Raw genomic sequence first — 22,506 nt, 5'->3', positions numbered from 1 at the left:
TGACAGTATCGTTAAGTCGTCTAAACGGTAATCACTCGAAACATTTGGTCAGTATCTATAGTTCCCGGATAGGCTTACTATCCATACTGTTCCATCGTGATCAACGTCGATCATCCTAAGTCGAATCATCTTCGTAGATCTCTCTCGCGTAAACGCTTCTTTTTCCCGATAACAAAACTCCAAAGACGATAGTTTCTGGCCACTCTTCTACGAATTGCACGAATAGACGTGCTAAACTCGCGTATAGAATTCGAAAAACTCTTTCTTTTCCAAAGTAATTCGCGAGTGAAAGAACGAAGCGAGAGCGAGATCATTCAATTTTTCTGCTCTCATTGTCCCCTGTTGACGTTGATATAGTCGATAGAGACGACAACGTTTCGCTCTCTTCTCAAAGACAGAGTATCTATCGATTCGATGAAAAAAGAAGAAGAAAAAGAAGAAGAAAAAGAAGAAAAGAAAAGAAGAATCAGAGACGAAAATTTCATGGTTACCATCGATTTACGTGAATCACGATGAAAGCAGCGGTAGTTCATCCGAACACGCGCGACTTCGACCGAGCGTTTTACAGAGGATCTCGCGCGCTTACCAAAAGGGAGCATGAGAGCGGAGGAGAGAGAGGAGCCATTGTGGCTCGTGCTTAAAACCGCGTCTTCCGTCCTCATCGAGACATCACCTCGACGGACGATCGAACGACCATAGTGCGAGTATTTCTTGTTGGTTCCCTGCTCGATGCCACGGACCGACGTCTTCTTCTTCTCTTCGTTGGGTCGGCGTTTAATCGAGCGCGAAGTCCAACAGAGTTTCAGGCTCCTCTACCATGCCAATACGTACGACCCAGGTATCGATCGATCGGCCATCGTTCGATCTACCGATGGGTCGATATCATCTGGTCGTCGGAGACAAAAAGTTAGCTACGCTACCAGCGAAACGATATCACTAGGATCTCATTACTTATTGTCCTCGTTCAAGCAACTCGATTCCTCGAGTTTCGATGACTTTCTAACCGAGAAATCCTCGGAAATGCGTCGCCCTGTGCTCTCGGCGCAAATAATAATCAGCTCGGAGGAATGGACCGGGGCTGTTCAAGTTCTCGATCAACGTACGCGATACTCCTCGAACCAATCGACGAAAGATAGCGAACGAAGGCGATCGAAGAAAGCACGCGAGAAGGAACCAAGGCACGCGAGGAGCTCGGCAACTTATTCCGGTTAACCTGGATCGCGAAGAAGACAAAGACGCCATTCTCGTGGTCTCGTGATTTTGTTCTCGATAAAGAAAGATCCAGGAACGTTCTAAAATATCAGAAGCGAAAGCCAAAGGAAGCCTTAAAGTGTCAGAAAATACAGAAACGGATATGGCAAATATCAACAGCTCTGGTCCATCCTCCTAAAACATCTGCAAGCATCTATCCCGGAGTCCGCGCGTCTGTCGTCGAAGCTGAGAATTCGAGTCGATTCTCGCTGAACCAAAGATGCCAAAAGAAGCGCGCAAACACCGTGAACCTATCCGTGTAGGAGAAAGAAAGCGCAAGCCGGTGCAGGTCATCGAGCAGCGAACCGTCCTTTTGGAGCAGAGTCTAGGTCTCCTGCGAAGTATACCGGTAGCAGAGCAGTTCTGCGCGTTACGCGGAGGCGGGCGTCGTCGTGGCGCCGGAACGGGCGACCCCTTCAAGAGGACGCGAAATGGGACGCGACGACGCCACGACGAGCGACGAATGGGACGACCGTGGGCGATCGTCACACGGTGGTCACCCGGTCGACCTCGACGTATCGCACAGAACTATCGCTGTGTCAGCAAATCACTTCCTTCCCGTCGATGATCGCCGTCTCCGAGGAGATGCTCTTCAGCCGGTGCTGCGATATCGATCGGTTCGCCCGTTGCCTGCAGATCCGCCAGATCACGAAGCAGATCACGCCGATGATCGTGACGATCGCGAGGATGCCGATGGCCAGGTGCAGAGGCGGCAGCTGCAGGAGGACCGAGCAGTGGGTCAGAGCCTCGTCGTAGCCCGATGGACAATGGGAGATCCCGTCGCACCACAGCGACGCGTTTATGCACGCGTCCAGCTCGGGGCACCGCTGCTCGCAGTCGCGTGGCATCTGCAGCCCTGCGCTCGACGTCACCGATGGTCTGCACCGGAAAGTTGAGAATAGGGTTAGGAATCTCGGTGGATATCTTCCCGAAGACGCTTAAGCGTCGAATAGCTATGAACATTTCTTACGTTGTGTAGTATCGTTCAGAGGCGAGCAAGGACGATTAGGTAAATGAGCGGTCTACTTATTTTCGATGAACTCGGTACGGTTGTAAAGATAAGCACGCGTATTAGCCGAAAGTGTTACGTACAGTGGCGGACAAAAGAAAGTTTATAAAATGAGAGGTAAAAGAAGATTACCGAAGAACTTTACCGAATGGATTTATATTTAATAAGTAATTGAATAATTAATTAAATATTTATATTTAAGACGTAATACTGCTTCCAATATTGCGCATGATACGTATATGGAAGCGGGACATTGTAATCCTGTTAAGGAAAGCGGTAAAGATATCTTTACCGCTTTACAATGTATACACTAAAATTCGTAGTGTACACAAGTAAAATCTATAGCCTGACGGCGAACGATAGAGAGCTGTGCTTCCTGTGTGTCGGCCAACTTCTCATCTTTCTACGGTACATCGTGTGCTATTCGAAAGTAAAGTCATCGTTTCATTAGGAAGTTACGTTCCAGACGCGTAAAATAAAGAAAAGACCCTTCAACTTTAATCAAGAAGATTCTCGATTAAATTCCGAGGATAGTACTTTAGCAGTTGTTAAGAAGATTAAAGACTTTCCGAATGAGTTTTTGGTTTTAAGCGAAGGGAAGATACTTTCCTTTAATGCTTTTGCGGCGAAATCTTTTTGAATTGTTCTAGTAGAAGACGAGGCAACCAAAAAGACATTTGGCACTTTTCTAAGCGGATTCGGTGAAGTACAGTTACAGCGGATAAGCAGTGGGAGAAGTAGCGAAATTTTGGGAACAACGTGCTAAAAGGAGGAAAGATCGTCAAGATTGGTTGTTAAGAGAGCTAACGATTTATTAGCACTTTGCAGAATGGGATTTTAGTATCAGAAGCAGAGGGCGAAGAGAAGACGTTTGGCATTTCTCCCAGTGAAATTTTGGGAACGTTGCTTTAAGGAAACCAGAGATTCCGTGCCACTTGACCAAACGAGTTTCTAAGAGTTTTAAAAGAAAGACGAACGGAGAATTGTTCGAGGTTTTTCCGAGTAGTGTGTAGAATGTGAAATGGTGGCTACTTCTTCTCTGTCGCGTTTTCGAACAAGACCTTAGAACTAGCGTTTTGTCAGGTGAAACGGGGGATCAGTGACAACTTTCTGAATGAGATACTGTCGGTGCTTTTTGTAGATACTCCGGCGAATTGAGGGCAAGGCTCTTGGCGAGGTTCAAAGGTAACGTGAAAGGACAGATTACTGCTTAGGTTCCTCGTTCAGGATCGTTCAAGCGAAAGAACGAAGATAACCAAGAGGTTTCTATCGCTAAATACACGGAGGGAGTAGCTGTGTAAATTTTGTTTAATCAAGGATCTACATGATTAATCCATTCGAGGTTGATGTCTAATTAAAATATGAATTTCTTACGACACAAACAGCGTATTATCAGTTAGATTCAATTGGATATGTACTGCACGACGCTCTTAGTTTGATCGCATCGTTGAGTAGGCACCGTAAGACACGTACGTACAAGAAGCAATATGATTTCAAATGTGTTATTGGTAAATTTAGAACATCGACTGCCACGATGATCATCGGTGACCCGGGGTATATTAGATTTTTTAGAACGATTAAAATAAGATAAATTTCATGGACCGGCAAACTTTCAACGATACGAATAACTTGGATAAGATGGTTGGAGAAGAGCGTTCAAACACGATATAATATTTTGGAAAAATCAAATTGTATGGTATCCTGCCGCCCGTATGTCCTTGGGACTGAGGACTGTGCGCCCCTCTGCTTAGGCTGACCTCCTTTCGTTCGTGTAAGGAGGTTTGCCCGCGTGTAGGGATATTCTGGCCGATTTTTAATTGTCAATAATTAAAAAACAAGATCGAAAACGCAATTTTTTTATTCTTGACTTTTGTCTTATTTCGGCGTCAAGAATCACCCCTTAAATCGTGGAAAATCTTTATCCGAACACCCTGTATATAAAATTCGTACGGCAGTTAACGCGTTAGAGGATTTGTAAAGAAAATAAGAAAGGTATTTCGAATTACCAACCTTCTAGCGAGCTCGAGCCAGGTGACCGTGTAGGTTTCCGGTTCCTTGACGATAAATTCGACGGCTACAGTCCTGACGGGGTCTTGGCCCGGTGCTAGGATCATCGCGTTGCTGCTGACGGCCCAGCCGTCACTGAAAACCTCGACCACGTGGTGACTCGATTCCGCAGGTGGTTTCGGGCACACCGACACGTGAATAGCGCCACCGGTGTGCACGACGATCCGGTTCTTCGTCGCGCATTTGCTCGTGTTCGACATTATCGTGCCGTGCATTTTCACGTAGAGATATTGGTTCGGCCCTGGGTCGATCAGCCATGGATGCTTCTCGCAGTTTTTCTGAAAATAATCCACCCAGAACTCTTCGATTTCAAGTATGGCATGTCCGAGTTATTTCGGCGAATATTTATTTCGTAAAACGGAAGTTCCTCTCCCTTCGTAGGAGGGTGAACAATTTTGAGAAAGTTCGAGTTCCACGATTCGAGCGATTGGAACCTTCGTCGCCATAGTCGTAGCCAGCCATTCGATTTGTCCTCCGTTACAGTAACTCAAATTTTATGTAACGGAGCTCTTAGAAGGTAATGCTCAATTTGAGACCACACGAAAGCAAATCTGAGCGATCTACCACCGGCGTCCGATATACTTCGTGTCCAAAATTCTCCTTGAACCTCTCGTAACACGTTCAATGTGAGATGTACGATTTCTATCTTTCGCGACGAAAGGAATGGAAAAAAGGATCTGTTCGTTTGATTTCCTTAAAGAATGACTAGATTTCGCATTGAACGCGTCGATCCAAGTTTTTTCGTCTGTTCCAAATTTCTCTAAAGCCATAAAAGTCTCACCTCATCCTCGTCTATAACCGGCACCTTATACTTGATCTCTCCGGATGGTCCCCTCACTCTTCGCTTCTGCATGCAAGGGCTGGTCTTGATAAAGTCCCAGGTTCCCTCGAAGAACAGATTATTATAGTCATCCAACGCGTCCATAGACCTGACGGTGAAGTGTACCTCGACTATATTCGAGGTGGACTTGACGTTCATCGGTAGGGATCGGTTGGAGCAGAGGCAATCTCGTTGGACAGGCGGAGCGTTCGGCCATGGAAGATCGAGCACCTGTAGATATCGAGCATGATTCGGTCCCCGGGGTCGCTTACGAATTAATCAGTCGACAGATTATTATAATTGCTACGGTGACGAACAAACGCGATCGGAGAACATTAGCGTGTGTAATTGCGCTTTAAATTCACGGACGCGAGTCCGTGCCCCTCGTAAATCCTGCGATCGATAACAAAATGGAAGGAACGACGGAGCGGGAAAATGGCCGGTGACGGTGACACGGTTTCGCTGCTCGATCGGAATTTCAGATTTATTTTGGTCACGCGAACGTTCGTTCGCCTCGGTTCGATTGTCGTACATCCCTCCGCGATCACACCGCCGTTTACACGCCGAATTTCTGATAAAGTTTTAATGAAAACGCGGTCTCGTTAATTACAGCCTTTACCCTCGCGCAATCGCCAACGGCGCAACTATCGACGGAGATTCTTTCGATCGTGGTTGGCAAACTTTAAATTAAAATCGTTGCTCGCTTGCCGCTGTGCTCCGGTCTTTCGACCGAATTAGTAGCGTCTTGGGAATTTATTATCCAATTAGTAAATCGTCCGATTATTGTTTGCCTTTGATTCAATTTTACAGATTAATCGCGTTAGAGATATTTCCGGGAGCTTACGGAATTTTGTAAATTTAACTCGAACGGGAATACGAATGTTCGATCTTCGAATATCGTTTACTCCGATTCTGTGATTAATCTTTAAACAGAACTGTATGACGGTATGATTGCTTGCGTTTATACGAACAACGGCAGGCTTACAGCTTTGTCGGAACCGTGCAGTTGTTCGTCGGGTTAACAACTGTATTCAGGAAAGATGAATGGCCCTTCTAGTGCTCTCGTGTCGCGCAAATATAAAATGGAGCAATGCCTGTTCGAAGATTAATTGGAACATGCGACTCTGGCTCGTTATTACGCGCGGGAAAAAGGGTGTGAAACGAAGAATCTGAAGCGCTTCGGTGCGCTTTCAATGACCGTACAAAGAAAAAGGATATCGAACGAGCGAATAAACCGCGACCTGTAAGTACAATACGTACGTCGAAAGATATCACGCGCGATAAACGCTTCCCTTCGAAATTATGCAATTCGTATCGAAAACGCGCTGAATAAAAAAAGACAAGGAAAATCGAGAAACTGAATACGATTTCGCGATTCACGCGCCTTTGTCTACAGACTCCCTCCAAGGTGCGAGCCAACGTATTCACGTCATACGTCCTCTTATCTCCAAAAACTATCTTACGCCAGAGGTAGCGGAGATCTTGAAGGGACAGATAGAAATGTCGAATCGCATTTTGGTTAAGATTGAACTAACAGTGAAATACGGTTTTACGTAGAATATGGCACGATAACACAGATATTTCGGCGGATGGCGATGCAACGTTGAACGCAAGTAGCGCGTTAGGTGTTTGATCATGGAAGAGCGTAGCAGCTTGACGCTTTCACGGCCAGGCGTTTTCTGCACGTGATTTTTACAGCCAAAGTTTCTTATTTTCTCTGCGTAATTCTGTCGCGTTCTCCTCTAAATTAAGTTATTTTTTAAACGTTCCTCTATATTTTCTCAATGACTTGCAAACGTCTGTTTTATTTTGCGATAATTTTTCTACGACTCGTTCGTTATCACAGTCATCCAGGCAGCCAAAGCGACGCGTATACACGCGTGACACCCGTCGTGAAAGCGTCGTGAAAATCGTCTTTCCCCAGGAAGTACGCATCAGACTCTTATTCGAGATTTTCATTGAAATTTTCGAAACGTCGTTATACGACTCACCTTCACGGAGAAGTTGTCCGATCCGACGCAGAGCAGCCGATTAAAGTTCGGGCTGGAGACGCTGCGGCACGTCCGGTTTCCGTTCAACAGCTTGTTGAACCGCAGCTTCACGATCTCATCGTGCTCGCCCTCGAATCTGTACACGCAGCTGGAAAATCCGTTGTAGCCTGCACTCGTGTCACTTAATCGAATTTACATGGCCGGTCGGCCACGCAAAGGAATCGCTTTCCCGATCGATACCACGTCGAGGAGATTACGAGGAGGAAAGTGACCGGTCAACGACGTTTCTCCTTCGTTAATTGACCAGCGGTCAAAGCAATCATCGGTTTCTATTCCTTTGCAAACTTCGCGGACTCGTATCGAGCATTATCTCGACCAAGTTTTGCCTATTTCGTTTTCTTTGTTAATGCCGCTAATGGTATTGCACGGTTTTGAAGTTCTAGTAGATAAATAGAAAGCGGTGACATAAGGAAGTATGGCAAAAGAATCCGGCCAGATAGATTTTTCGCTTTATCGCACTAAAAAGCGGTATTTTGAAAAAGTTTCGATTAAGGTAACGGCGTGTGTGTTAGTTTAGTTAGTCTTTTTTAGATAGCGTTTCCTTCTACTTGTCATACTCTGACATCCTCGATGTTATTTAAAATTCTTTCCGCGCTGTCACCTTTTGAAAAAATTATCTGGCTGTGAATTTTTCCACGCCACTGTATATCTGGCGAGTGTTCGGGACGATTTTTTAAATTTTTGCCAGCGTTAGGTAGTAACGATGCAGATTGCAGGAGAAGATAAAACGATCGAGGGCAATTCCTCTGCATTCTATAAACGTAAAAGATATCGATAGATAGAATTGCTGTTTTGCAATTTTCAAGGAAATATCGCGTCGAGAAAAATTCCAGAAAAACCTAATTCACCCTCGAAATATTACATCTCCCTCTCTCTCTCTTTCTAGAAAAAAAAACAAATTGTACAAGTGTCTGGTGCAGTGCTTCCCAGATAGTTTTACAACATTGTACTGGCCGCTGCGTTTTGTCCCTTTCCGCGGACAACGAGTGTCGCGTAATCATAATTACGAATAAAGTAAACGAGCACGCGATACAGCCTGCCCACGCGTGAAGCAGCAGTGGAATTCTATTTGAACAGCAAATAACGACGCGAGCGACGATCGATAGGAAAAACCGGGCTGCATTTATTCACGATAACGACCGGGCCACCCCTTATGAACGAAGACTTTCCAAAGTAGGTGTAGTCACGGTCGTGCGAAAAGAGAAAGGACCAGCCGCGAAGACGTAAAGTCGATTTTATGGCCCCATAAAACAGGACGTCCGGCTTTAATGGCCGGCCAAGGGAACTTTCGGCGGGATAGGATCGATGAACGGTAACGGAATTGGAGAGTTGTTCTCGCGAGGTCGAAAGCAAACGGCGAAATTCAGTGTTAGTAGGACTTTCGACGATGTTTGTGTTTCCTTTTGGGAGTTTTGTTGATTGAGGCGGAGTTTAGAGGAAGCGGAGGAGGTTCGAAGGGTAAATAGAGGGAAATCTGTAATAGGGGAGGTTGGCAGGGATCTTGTACGACTGTTTCGAGGGCTGCGAGAAATCTAGAAGAATGGAAAAGAGAGGAAGTTTGTAGCGGAAGAACAGGTGTTGTCGATTTGCTCGAGTTTACCGGGTGATTTGGAGAAATTTTAAAGAGGAGACGTCTTTATTTTACTTTGTCTGTATTACTTCGAGGAAGTTTGTTAAGTTTGTTAAGCTCGTGAAGTTACAGCGGATAGGAAGAAGCTGTAAACGCTATTTGTAGCGCGTGCAAGTCTCAATCGCGTACACTTTGATACCCGTCTTTTTTGCCTCGTTAAAAATTTTCCGACCTCGCGATTCCCGAAACGTTGGTCGGTTATATCTTCAGACGAGTCTAGATATATTGTAGGAGGAACGAAAAGATGCAGCAGCAGCCAGAAAATAATCGCGTTTGACGAAGAGCGATCTACTGTGGCGACACTGTCGATGGTATTCTAAGAAAAGAAGACTCTTCCTCTTCCTCTTTTTCTCCCTCGATACCGAAACAGGGTCGAGGAACTTCGCGAGAGGCGACGAGACGCCAAGCGAAACTCTAAAAAAAAAAAAAAAAAGAAAAAGAAAAGAAGAAAAAGACGCGCATACTTTCGTCGCGATGCACAAAGGGTCTATTTACGGCTGGCTATCGCTTCTGTGAGGTGAAACGAAGAGGCGAGCAGCTACTGACGTGCGTCTCATTCGAAATCGCGGAATCGTTTGCGCGTAAAAGGAGCACCGTTCAAGCCGGATGCGGCCGACGGAAAGAGAAAGAGTTTGTCCTCGTTAGATCGTTCCGTCATTTTCTCCGGGCAGCCCTTTAAATGGACAGATCGTCGATTGAAACCTCGCGCGTCTTGCTTCTCTCCTTAACACTTTACCGACCGATAGCCTATTAATCGGTTTTTTGTCGCCGACACTTACCGACCGACGGCCTATTAATCGGTTTTTTGTCGCCGACACTTACCGACCGACGGCCTATTAATCGGTTTTTGTCGCCGACAATCTTTCTCATTATTTGAACAGTAGTTTGTTACTTGGTACTAAGGTAGCTTGCTCAGTTGCGTCAATTGCGTTGCTTTGTAAGCTCGCACAGTTTTATAGCAATTTGGAAAACTTACCGTTCGCGATAAACGAAAAGAATCGAAAGATTGGAGAGTCTAAACCAAAACAGAGCCCTGCCCTGAGATGCCGGTCGACGTGCGTGTGCTGTTGAATCGCTAGCGGTCGGTAAAGTGTTAACTTTTACATATTCCCATGGGACGAACCTGACTTCGTTGCCCCTACCATCGTTAAGCACACGATTATCGTTACTATAACGCTTTACTGTACCCTTTTACGTTCGTCTGTCTATTTGGGACTTATAGTTGCGCAAGACTCAAGATGCGGTGAAAAGCTACAGATATAAAGATGACGAGTATTTTTAACAAAGCGACAGTCGTTTGGATTTTCTAAATTCTTCAGAGTATTCCCGGAGTAAATTCTCCATTCGATATGCAATACTTTTTAGATAACATCGAGAGGCGGAAACGACAGAATTATTGTTCTATTTCTCGTCAGAGCAAAAAGCGCCCGAGATTTTATCTACTCGCGATCATTTCCTCATCCACGAATTTATTTTCCCAATTTTGCTGCCGAGTTCTTTGTTTATAATTTAAAATTTTCCTCTTTCATATAGGAACAACGATGAGAGAATATAAAGAGCAGGAATTGCCCCGAGCGACGTAAATCCTCGTCGAGGCTATAGCTGGCGTTCAGTGGCCCCGATCTTCGTCTTTCACCATGGCCTTAAGGACATTACGGTATCGAGAAAGCGTCTGGAACAATAGTTAAGTGGCGGCAAGGTGGACTCACCTCATATTTTTCGTGCCGCCACGGCCATAAAGGAAAATGTCGCGTGGCGCCTGGAATCTACGATCGGGATAATGATCCCGATTGCGGCTGTAGAAGATCCTCGAACACGGCCCGCTGCCGTAAGGATCGCCGTCCTGGTGTAGATCCACGAATTCGTAGAGCGCGCGAAAATTTACTGGCCTGTGGAATGGAGAAAAATTTCGTCATCGGTATGCGTCTGAAGCTCGTTAAAGGTACGTGGAACGTCGAACCTCGACAATTTGAAAATTTTCACTGATCTTTTTACATATACATAGAGTGGATTGGGTCGAGTAATAAATTCACCGGCGCGTGAATTTTCGAAAATGTTACGAATATTATTCGAAGAATGTAAAAATACCTGTCGGAATTTTCCGACGCGAGATTTCTAAAGAACTGGAATACAATCGCTTTTCGATCGGATAGATTTTATAGCATTCGTTTAACCAAATATAAACTAACTTACGACTGGACCTAATAAAATATACGCTTCCATGTAAGAACATCGTGCAATTCGTTCCTTTCGAAAATTTCTTATTATACGATAACTATAATTACCGGAAAGGTGAATGCAGCTCGTGCCAGGTACAAAGACCGCACTACACGTCTCTCGTATATAGAGAATATCCTCGTCATCGTGATCGTGATCGTAAAAGTATGGACGCGCTAAAAATACGGGATTATTCATCGAAACGCGTAACAGGTCATCAACGTTCGATACTATAGAGAGGAATTATCCCTCGCAGGTTGTCGACGTCTGTCGCTTATCGAAGCACGTCGCAAAAGGGGTTATTTACATTTTATTTTTCACTGCAAGCCCGACACGAAGACCGCGTATTCGAGCGTGATAGCCGTACGGAACGCGGATGCGTCGCACGGTCTAGTTAATCCTTTCCGCATGAAACGACCCTCCCTTTCCCCTAGCTTTATTAACCCGTTAAACGAGGCGATTCCTCGATCATCACCGCCCCCTTGTGCGGCCAATTAAAAAATGACTCGTGCTCGCATACGCGAATCCCGATGCTTTTCTTTTTATCCAGATCCGCTCGATTTAATTGAACTCCCTCGGTCGAGCTTGTATAATGGCATATCGGAAAGGCATTTCCAACGATGCGATCGCAAAGGGTGAAGGGATGAACAAGGCTGTTCGCGATGGGGATGAAAGTTACTCGGGATAGGTTGCTCTTTTCTTCCTTCTTTCTTCCCGAGAGAGTTTAGAAATTTGTTTGTCTTGTAGGGTAATCGCAATTTTCAGTTTATCGAACACGACCGCCGGTCGTAAATATCGCGACACTCGTCGCATCTCTGTTAAAAAAATCTAACAATCTTTGCTTTACTTGGTATTTTATATTATAATTTCTTTTTTTATATTTAACATTATTAAGAACGGTATTTAACGTTTATAGGAGTAAAATATAGAATACAAACTGGACAAATTTTTATTCTATATCTTCGACTTCTTTTTTCGCCTAGAATCACCCCCTTTCCGCTTGTACCACCAGTTACCAATCACCTTGTATATATATCAAATAAAAACAACAAAGAGCATGCAGTTTGTACAAAATATCAGCTGGTATCTTAATACTTGTAGCCGACTTTGTATACACGTGACGTGCTCCGGTAAAATGAGATTAACACGCGAAAATGACTTTCCGAGATAAACGCGTTTAAAGTTACGCACTCCGTGGTAAGTTTGTCCGCTTTGTTTTCAGCTATTTTACGCCTTCGAGAAGAAAAGGGTAGAGGAAGGTAGCCTTTCTACCCCTTAAACGAAGATGGTTGATTTCTTCACTTTTTAAAAATGTTTTATAATTTTTCTTAACGCGATAAATACTTGTCTACTATTGTTACCAATACACGACGTTAATTGTTAACTTGCGAAGTCAATAATTATTCTAGAAAATTGGCTTGGTGCTTTTCCTCAGGAAATAACACAGGAGAAAGTCGAAACGATCTTAATCGACTTTTCAACGCTTTAAACTCTTTCCTTACTAGACCACGTCACATATTTCTTCGTTCACGTGCCATTTCGATTTCTTTGGCGAAATTCTTCTACTTCGGTTGCCTACAAGTTTCTACGGTTATTAACTCTAATCGCGTTCTTATAAATCAAATTCCATATATATCGACACGAAGGGAAACGAAATAATCAGAGAACGTAATTGCGAAGGAAACACTGCGACATCTGTTTGTTCCAGGATTGACTTTCAATTCACAGAGAAATTTCTAAAGACCTGAGCTCCGTGGAATCTGAGCGTTTCAGTGACTCGCAACGGTGCGGTCGACGCGCAGGAAAAATCGCTTCTTATAAATAACTGATATTGGGAGAACCGTGGCGGAGAAACGGAAGAAAAGAGGTTGACGACGGGAGGTCGGTAGCGAAAACGTGCAAGTGCGGCAGATATTGCGCTGCGTCGCCATAAAACCTCCGCATTCCTCGCGTGTAACGTTCTGTATCGATTCCACGAGCTCCATGTCACGAGCAAATTTCGTCTGAATTTATATTCAAAGCTTTCCACCCCTTGAGCGCGCAGAAAGGGAGGAAAAAAGAAAACGAGGAAAAGGAAAGAGTAGCACGACATCTCGAAATACCGGAACTTCGACCTCCGACTTCTCGAGGAAGCCGGTTCTGCGCGAAATATACGTCTCCGTTCAAAATCTTCGTTTCAAGTTCCGATCTTAATTTGCCTCGAGAAGTTTCGTTCCCTTTGACTTAAACGTCAGTCGATCGAAAGAAACGATTACTCGACGTTTCATCGAGCGAAGGATTAAAGGCTCTCTTCTTTCTCGTCATGGATTATCAGTCCGCGATAATCTTTGCTTCCCATTATCGAAGATTAAAGATATCGAATAAAACTCGTGAAACATTCAGCTCGCACGAAAATATCCAATAACTTCGATTCGTAGGTATTAATCTTCTACGATGCTGTGTGACTCTAATCTGGCCGTGATCCCTGTGTTATTTTCTTTCATCCCTACGTTATCGTATCGCTGCAAATAATTCGTTCGTAATAGTTATTTATTAAACCGTGGATATTAATGCAATTTAAATACAAACTGGTTTTCTACTTATCTTTACGCGTTATACTGTACCGTGTAAACTTTGACGCTTTGAAATATACTATAGATGTAGAAACAGTTGCTCTCGCGTATCGCAACCAAAAGGAAGTTCACAGTCGTGGAAGATTAAACGAGATATCTAAAGGATTCGTTCTCTAATCACCGATCGTTGCCGATAATTTTCGAGAAGCTCGGGAAAAGTCGGGGCCAATAAAAGCTCGCTTCCCGCGGATAGTCCTGGCGAAATCTCATTACATCGTCGCTCGAGAGAAAACATAATACGCGGCCGTGTCGATCGATAACGCTCACGTGAAACAACGTCGAACAAAACGGCACGCGGCCTGTGTAATTGAAACGGAAACCGCTTTTCTCCACCCGTCCTTCCCCCCTTCTCTTCGTTCATCCCCATTTCGCTTTCCCTCTTTCCCTCCCGTATCGTGCAATCGAGTTACACTCGCCTGAGAGCCGTCGATTCGACCATCCGCATCTCGATGGTCAAACTGCTTCCGCTGGATACGAAGCTCTCGCCAAGGGAACAGGGACGACTGGTGTTCTGTAGGATGGCGTGGTCGCAGGTTCGCGGCACCTTGTCCTTGCAATAACGTGCCAACAGGGTGGTGTTTCCAGCGGGGCGGGCTGCTTGAGGGTGCGATGGCTCGGCGGATCTGTCTCCGTGACGTTGGTGTTCTTTCTCGCTGTTCGAGATGGATTATGTTTGAGAGATCGAAGCAGATTAAAGTAGCCCGGGGCGTGGATAAAGCGGGTGGCGTCTGTGCGATGAAATTTGGAAGAGAGAAGGGCGACGATAGAATCTTCGCGAATATCGCGTCACGCGAGCTTTACAAGAGACTCGTCTAATTGGAAATCCCTTTTATCGGCGCGTTCTTTCGGTCATTCCCGATGTAATTGTATTTCTTTGAAAAATATCTCTGGTTCGAACGAAATACGAGAAAGCTATCGTCGATGCGTACGATTTCTCGTTTCAATATTGCCTTAAGTTGATCTTGTTAAACGATTATAAATCGTAATGAAAGGATGTTCGAGATGCGTATAAAGATTGGAGAATCGTTGCAGCGTCAATTTTCTCGTTAATCTCGTCATTTTCCTCGTATCCAATTTGACGTATCGCAACGAAACGAAGATCGTTATCTCGTAAGACGAGATTGAGATAAGAAACGCGGGACACCGGTCTACGGTTCATGGGCGAATCCACTTTCCACTAATTTCCGAGCTTCAAACATCGAGGGTCTACCTATAAATCATCCGAATCGCTGCATAGAAATTTCTGAACCGAGGGACAAGTTACCCGAAACCTCTTTACATAACCCAAACCCCTTCCAAACTCTCGGACAAGAAAAACCAAACTACATCCAGGCAAGAAGATCTGTTAACAGCATGGCGTAACAAGAAAGCAAACTCAACTAAACAGAAGCAAACACGAGGATCCCGCGGTTTAGCCGTTGGTCGTGCAGTATATAAAAGCAGCCCAGACTCTGCTACAGTGGAGTTCACGAATTTTGGTCAGACAGGAAGAACTCGACGATCTTTTTCTCGCGTGCGGTTCGCGTGGAAGAAATAGAACGTGGTTATAGACTCGACTAACGTTCGAGCATTTTGACGAGGGAATTTCGACAGATCCGAGGAAACGAGAGCCGTGGGAAATACATTTTGACGTTTCAAGAAAAACTGAGACCACGCAAACGGTTGCCCGAGTCGTTACGTTGATCGATATTTGAAGCTTTCATCTACAAGTTGATCATATCGCAAAAGCTGTTAATATCTTAACTTTGGTTCGATTATTATTGGAAAACGTAGAATTCTGCGTGTAAGTCGTATGTCACTGCATCGATCGATGTTCCGTAAGGAGAACCGACGGATTAAAGGTCTCTGTTTTGTGTTTGTCAGAGGTCGACTCCTGTTTTCACGAGTCCTCTGGGAAATGGCGTCTCCACGGATCCGATGCCGTCGATGATATCAGTGACGAAAGTTGTGCAGATATCAATTGGCGATAACCGTGATGTTCTTGATTTAGGACTCGACTTTGTACGTTAACATGTATCCAATCAAGCAAAATATCTTAAAGAGCGTTTTGGTCCGAATCGTACATGGCTGCGTCCCTGAATGTCACTGCATAGACGGATTTGTGGCTGCCTTGTATTTCAATTTAACATCTCGCTATATTTCTTCCAGCGAACGTTTCGCGTGAAGTTCTATGGTTACAGTGGATATGTGTTCCAATAAACTGTCGTTCCGACGAAGGAAACATCCAGCCACCGAAGTGCATATACATAGTCATAAGTAGGTCGCGGATTTTTACCAGGAATTTCCAGGAAATTGAAAGTTGCAAAAATGCACAAAATGTGCACTACGTTCAAACATATACGAAATATTCGAAATGCACGGTGTCCTAGTATTGATGATACAATCGCCAAGCGGGTGATTGTAAATAAGAAAATAGGTCGAATATATATGGAATACGTATTTTTCACTCGAGGCTTTGTTATCGAGAAAATCGACTTTGAATTTCCTCCGAGCGCGTATGCGCTTGACTATCTCGTGGTTAAAAGCATCTCGTTACAAACCATTATTTACTTTATTCATTTATGTAGAAAGAAGCGTACATATTAAATCAAAAGTTTATTCCAAAGACAACACAAGTCTTGCACAGTTAACAGCGAGGATCGTTCTCGCGTTCGAGGAAAAAGGGGAAATACGGCGGAAAAAGCGTGCACGAAGATCTAACTCGGAGAACACTCCTGCGTATACGGTACCGGTGACCAGCATTTTCAACAATATTTGCATTAACGAGGTAAATGTTAAGAATCACGTGCCTTGTTATAACTCATAAACCTATGGCATACGGTTTGTGTTCCACGATATGGTCAAGTGCATGCGTGCTCGGAGGAAATTCAAAGTCCACTTTCTCGAAAACAAAGTCCCGAGTGAAAAAAATTTATTTCATATATTCGACCTATTTTCTCATGTACAATCACCTCGTCGACGATTGTACCATCAATTCTGGGACAGCCTGTATTATATTTATTAAAACGTTCAGTGGATGAAATAAATTTCTACTTAGGTTTCATCCGTCTAAAATTAGATCTACGAAAGATCAGGAATTTGCACGAAAGCGCGTAGTTGAGTCATAAGATTGTTCTGACGTATCCATGGGGACACGTATCCACCATAATCGTAGTCTTGCTCGAAGAACATTCGAGTCACCGAACTGCTCGTCAGGAACTCGAACGAAATACGAAGACGAGGATCGGTTTTCCGGAAAAACCAGCGTAACAAGCGGAAGCTCGTCGGCTCTAACGAGGCATTCGCGATTAATCAAAGGGGATTAAACCGACCAGGCAAGATCGTAGCACTCGGAGAGTGGCATCATCTCGCCGTCCCACACCATAAGAGTGGTGGAGCAGTCCTCGTCGCTGCTCGACAAGCTGGTGCCTACGTGGAACTTGAGGATGGACAGCCAGACGCGGAACTGTGGCTGCGGTGGTCGCGGTGCCGGTCTCCTCCACACGGTTCCCGGCCTCTGCTCTGGAAACTTGGGCAAAGGACGCGGTGGCGTTGGACTTGGAAGCGCCGGCCCAGCGCCGCGAAGATGATACAGGCACGTGCTGTTCCGTGGCAAGGAATGCCGTGGAGACGCGAGCACACCACCCCCGCTGCCCTGCAGCCAGAACTCGCAATGCTTGTTCTTCGCGTACGTCGGCGAGTCGGCGTCCACGAACTTCACCTGCAAGCACAGTTCGTTGGGAAACAACGAGATAGGAACTAGGGGAAAAACGGAAGAATTATTTTGGTCTTGTAGACGTCCCAAGGTTTATACTTTAATTTCTCGAATTATTACGAATGAGGGGGGCGGGGGGATTCACGTTGGAAACTCAAGGATAACCTACGTTGTACCAGGCACATCAGAACTTGGACGGTTTATCGTTCGAGCATTTCGCTCGAGTTTGTTCTACTTCAGCAACGATAGTTGTTGCCGCTCCAACAGGAATTCGAGTTTTTAGACGATTAGCTGCTACGTAGAAAACAGAGGAATTTATTAATCCTTGTAAATGTTTATAGAAAAGAAAGTAAACAGATGAAGAAGGATGATGGAAGAAAGGGTATAATACGAGATTTAAAATTCGTTACTCAATTCTAAAGGAATTCATCGACATTAACGTCTCTTAACTGGTTAGAAAAAAGGAAGAAATGAGAGGAAAAAAGGGAGGGAAGAAGAATCCCCGTCCTAAAATTCATTATCTCGTTGGCTCGTCGTTCCCGAAGAAAATTGTGGTAACGGTGGCTGCTCCGACCAACCATTTAAATGCGATCCGTGAACCGAGGGGGCGGTAGTTCGCCACCGTCAGGTGTAAAGCACGCTGTTCCGGCCCCATGAATGTTTGAACAGAATTACCACGTACTTGCACTTCTAATTGAAAGCCGTGGAGCGAATGCGGCGGCGTTGGATGCAGGAACGTGCCGTAAGGAGACGTGGTGAACTCGACCAGGATCTCGGTTCCGCTGCTAGTGGCTTCCGGCACCGGCTCACCACCTCCGCAGAACTTGAGGATCACCGGGTCCCGGGTCGTGTAGCCATCATACACGGTCACGTAATCCTGTGGGCCAGAACGACGTTCCTTTTCTTACAATTAGTATCATTCGGTGGGAAAAATAGTACGACGAAAAAAGGAACTGGAACTTTTTCCAGCCACGGTTAATCGAAAAGTTTTTGGCATATTTTGTATCGCACAGATGAAGTTTGCAGAACGGTGCGGTAATAACAAAGTTCTACAGAAATCCAAACGTAAATATAAAGTAAAATACTAAGAGAGGAGCAAGAAAGGATGACAGCAGACCAAATTATAGAAGAAGGAAGAAAGAGAGAAACAGAAGAGAGGGGGAAAAGGATAAGGGAATCCAAGTATAACATACACTACAGAAACATAGCCAAAGAGAAATTACCAAAGTACTTAGAAGGGAGGATGAAGTGGAAGGACAGAAGAATATCGGCAAGATTCAGATGCGGAAACGAGACCAAAGCAAGGCAATACTGGAAAGAAGAGGGAGAAAAAAGATGCAGACTATGTAGGAGGAAAGAAGAAGACCTGAGACACGTAATAGAAGAATATGAAATAACGGGAGGACCAAAAGACATAGGAAAAACGCTGAACGTGACTGGAGAAGGTCTAGCAGAATTGAAAGCAATAATAGAGAAGAGAAGGGCAAACGACAAGGAGGAGGCACAACAAGGAGGCTAAAGACCAAAGTGGCAATAGATTTTAGTCGTTAGTTGATAATTTATAGTTCCTAATGCTTAGTTTTTAGAGGTAGAATAAGCAAGGTAGTGCAATAGAATAGAGTGGGAAAGAGGGGAGGTAGACATGTAAGAAGGAAATTAGATGTAAGAGATGTAAACCCGAAAGTTCGTCCAAAGCCGAAAGGCACGGACTAAACAATAATAAATAAAATAAACATAAAGTAAAATACTAAACTACAAATATCAAATATGCGCATAAAAATATAAATAATCTTGTAACACCGGCTGGCTCTTATAGCGCTGCAAAAAGTATTTACACACCGTTGTACTTATCATAGCATTTACGTATCAATTACATAAATTTTGTATCGTTTAGTAATACTTTCATGTGACTACGAAAAATGTCATACCGTGTAAATAAAACGGAAAACCCGCTAAGAAAACGTATCGGAACATAAGGCTACGAGCAAACACTTTTCGTAGCCACTGTAAATCTCGAGAAGATCGCGTTTCAATTTCTCAGAAAACAATTAATCGCTCGATCGGATGGGTCTTTCAGTAGTTTGACGTACGTCCGCAAACTTTCGTCGGCTATTTTGAAGCTACTCGCCAGAATTCTCGCGTTATCTTTCTTATCTGGTCTGGCCCTATAGTCCGCCAATAAATTTCGCTTATCAACTTAGAACACACGGCGATAGTTTCTCTTCTCCGCGGATCGATAAATTTGGCAGAGTGTTCGTGATTTAAGAAGCACACCCGCCGGAATTACCGTGCGAGCGTAACGACCGTTCGGCTTGGCCGATACCACGCCATCGGTCACGTGCGTGGCGTTTCGCCCTGGCTAGCCATCGTTCGACGTCTCGGATTTATCTGGATCCATGCAATTTTCGCCGTTTCGGGTTTTACTACGTACCTGAACCACATCGCAGTCCTTCCACAGGCGAAGTTCGCGAGGCGATGATTCCGCTTGGGTGGCTGGCCTCGCTCTTATGGCCACCAATTGGCCCCGAGGCTGTTTCACGGAGATTAAGGCGTGTTTCCCTGCTGGTACGTCGTGCTGCCTCACCTGTGTCGTAAGATTAATACGGAAGATACTTAGGAGGTGTTGTACCGAGCGGTCGGATAAGTTTTCAACCTTTTCTAAATTATAAACTTTGATAAGAATGACGATTACGAAGAAGACTAATCCGGATCATAAAGTCCGATGAGAAATAAAAGCTGAATCATAAACTTTATTCCAACACTTTTCTACGATACGAATTAAATCAAATGTATATCGTTCTGTTCGGTGATCTTCTAACATCTATCGGGTAATGCCGTTATTCCATCCCTGTAGAATTTCTCTTATCTGCGAGCAGAAACCCGACCTCAAAAAGGTTTAACACTCGTCCGATAACCCGATATGATAAAAGAAAAGAACGATCGTAAATACAAAGGGCGGACTGATTTCAGACGTCAGACTAAAAATGGATTATGCATGGGCCATATTCTGCGTTCTATCGCTAATATCGAATTAATAATAATCTTTATTTCTAGACTAAAAAAAGAGACTTTGGTTTGCGCAATTTTCTCGCTTTTATTTTACCCATACGTTTTTCCCACGCTCTCGTTTCATCCATTCCTTTCGTAATCCTGTTCTTTTAGCCTGTTTATTAACGTTATCTCTACCGTTACGCTTATATCTATCTATCCATCTTCACGCGTGTTCGTGTCGCTCATATATTATCCGAAAAACAATTTATCGAACTTCGAATCAGAGAGGTGTATCGGTTAATCGAATGAACCACGTTCAGAGGAGGGTGGTAAATTAAATTACTTCTCGATCAAAGCACCGCCGCGATCGCGTATTTCCTATCGCGTACGTCCCTCGCAAAAGCATAAACGTTTACACACCATTGTGCGCGTGTCCTTCATTTTTTACGATATAGTCGTATCGATCGCTCTCGTGTCTCGATTCTATCGTCTTAATCAACGTTCCTTATCCAACGATTACACATCGAGCGTCACCCGTGCCATCTAACGTCCTCCTTTTATTTTCCCCTATTTCTAGACTAACCGACCTCTCTACTTCCCTGTTTACCACGCATTCCATACGATCCAATCTCCATTCCTCGTGTAACGAAAGTACCTCGTTGCGACTGTCGTGGAAACGACATTGAAATTGGCGCAACCTTCGTGAGCACCGGGTGCAGAAAATTTCAGTGGTCGTATCGAAGTGTATTTAGCGGGTCGTATCGGCTTTAGCGGGCAAAAGGAGAATAATGGTGCGCGGGTTGTACACTCGTGGCGGTGCCTCGTAAATTTTCGTCGGAATGCCAACGTTGGTTGCGTTCGTTCCTCTTCGTTTCGAAACCGAGCCCGTGCATCGACCCGTTCAATTTGCTCGGACCGTCGTGCGATTTCGACCTGAAATACCGTTCCTCGGATTAGCCTGCAACGTTTCGCGTGTCACGGAGAACATTCCAACGTCACACCCCTTTCCTTTCACGCTCCACAGAACAGCTTTGTTAATATTCATTAGAGCGTCGTCGAGATTTCGATCGGCCGACACCCTCTCATCGACTTCCTCGCGGATCATCGTTTAGTAATCATCGGCAATTAGTAATTTGTGATTTCAAATAATTTCGTGCAATCAGATCCTTCTTGCGCGATGATATTTTCTCTACGTGCACGATTTTGCTTCGTAGTATTTCTTACGAGAGTATTTGAACGCTTATCGCAGGAAACTTTCATGTTTATATCGTGCGTGTTACGTTTTAGAGATTTGGAAATTTTATTAAGGTCTGTGGCGGATCGGTATCAACAGGACGCCGACAGGTCGAGGCATCAACGCGGCGCAACACCTCCCGGGCGATCCGCGGGTACCAACCGCCAACACTAGAGGGCTACGACGACAACGAGTCTGTCTATCTAACTCGCTAGCGGTTGAATATACGAGCGATTGATATAAATACCGCACCTAGCGAGACTCCCTCTACGTCTAAGGCAGGGACTATCGGGCATAGCCTTACTGACGAGTCCATCGGTAGTCCCGGGACGAAACGCACTCTCTCTCTCTTTTCATCCGCCTCAGATCTATGACGAGAAAGGAAGGCTACGATCACAGTGATAAGGTTCGAAAGCAATTTGGGAATGCATATAAAATTTGCGAGATACTATATAAGATACAATATAGTAGATGTAGTCGTGATAGTCGAGTCTGTTGTTTCGTATAATGTATTCGTAAAAGTTGTCTATAGATGTTCGAACATTTTCCACTATGCGTACATCAAAGTCGCTATTTCGAATGTGAATATCGTGAAAGTAAAAAGAACCACGTTGGTGACAGGCAAACACGTTAATCGTTTCTCCATCAGAATTTGCGTCTACTATTTTTATATAAATTTTCTTCTTTACTATAACAACTCGGATACCCACGGGGAACAGCGGGGAAGTTGGAAAAATTCACGAAGCCTCCAAGAATTACGTAAACACCAGAAATCGAGCCATTTCCAACGAAGGAGCTTCATCGTACCGCGCGACTTACTCGTTCCAACTTCATTCTTCCTTCGGACAGCTACATAAATTTTCAAATAACTCGCTAAGAAAGGCGGTCTCCGGAATCGTCGCCACGGACTGCGCGCTACAGATTTATGAT

General features: G+C 44.6%; 1 protein-coding gene across 4 annotated transcripts in view; it reads right to left on the bottom strand.

Moving 5' to 3' along the window:
- Nucleotides 1-1,278: 1,278 nt before the first annotated feature.
- The window catches only part of LOC117208771, a 182,505-nt gene continuing 161,277 nt past the window's right edge, over nucleotides 1,279-22,506 (bottom strand). For all 4 annotated transcript variants that reach the window (XM_033450104.1, XM_033450107.1, XM_033450105.1 and 1 more), the window contains 9 exons: nucleotides 19,783-19,935; nucleotides 18,034-18,228; nucleotides 16,969-17,357; nucleotides 14,074-14,310; nucleotides 10,538-10,717; nucleotides 7,139-7,286; nucleotides 5,109-5,378; nucleotides 4,271-4,605; nucleotides 1,279-2,130 (listed from right to left, as the gene is read on the bottom strand). In XM_033450104.1, the coding sequence (XP_033305995.1) occupies nucleotides 1,791-2,130; nucleotides 4,271-4,605; nucleotides 5,109-5,378; nucleotides 7,139-7,286; nucleotides 10,538-10,717; nucleotides 14,074-14,310; nucleotides 16,969-17,357; nucleotides 18,034-18,228; nucleotides 19,783-19,935 (2,247 nt within the window). In that variant the 3' untranslated portion in view covers nucleotides 1,279-1,790. The remainder of the gene's footprint in view (nucleotides 2,131-4,270; nucleotides 4,606-5,108; nucleotides 5,379-7,138; nucleotides 7,287-10,537; nucleotides 10,718-14,073; nucleotides 14,311-16,968; nucleotides 17,358-18,033; nucleotides 18,229-19,782; nucleotides 19,936-22,506) is intronic.

Source organism: Bombus bifarius, unplaced genomic scaffold (assembly GCF_011952205.1).
Source record: "Bombus bifarius isolate JDL3187 unplaced genomic scaffold, Bbif_JDL3187 scf7180000008162, whole genome shotgun sequence".
Lineage (NCBI taxonomy): Eukaryota > Metazoa > Arthropoda > Insecta > Hymenoptera > Apidae > Bombus > Bombus bifarius.
This window is presented reverse-complemented; position numbering and strand designations above follow the sequence as displayed.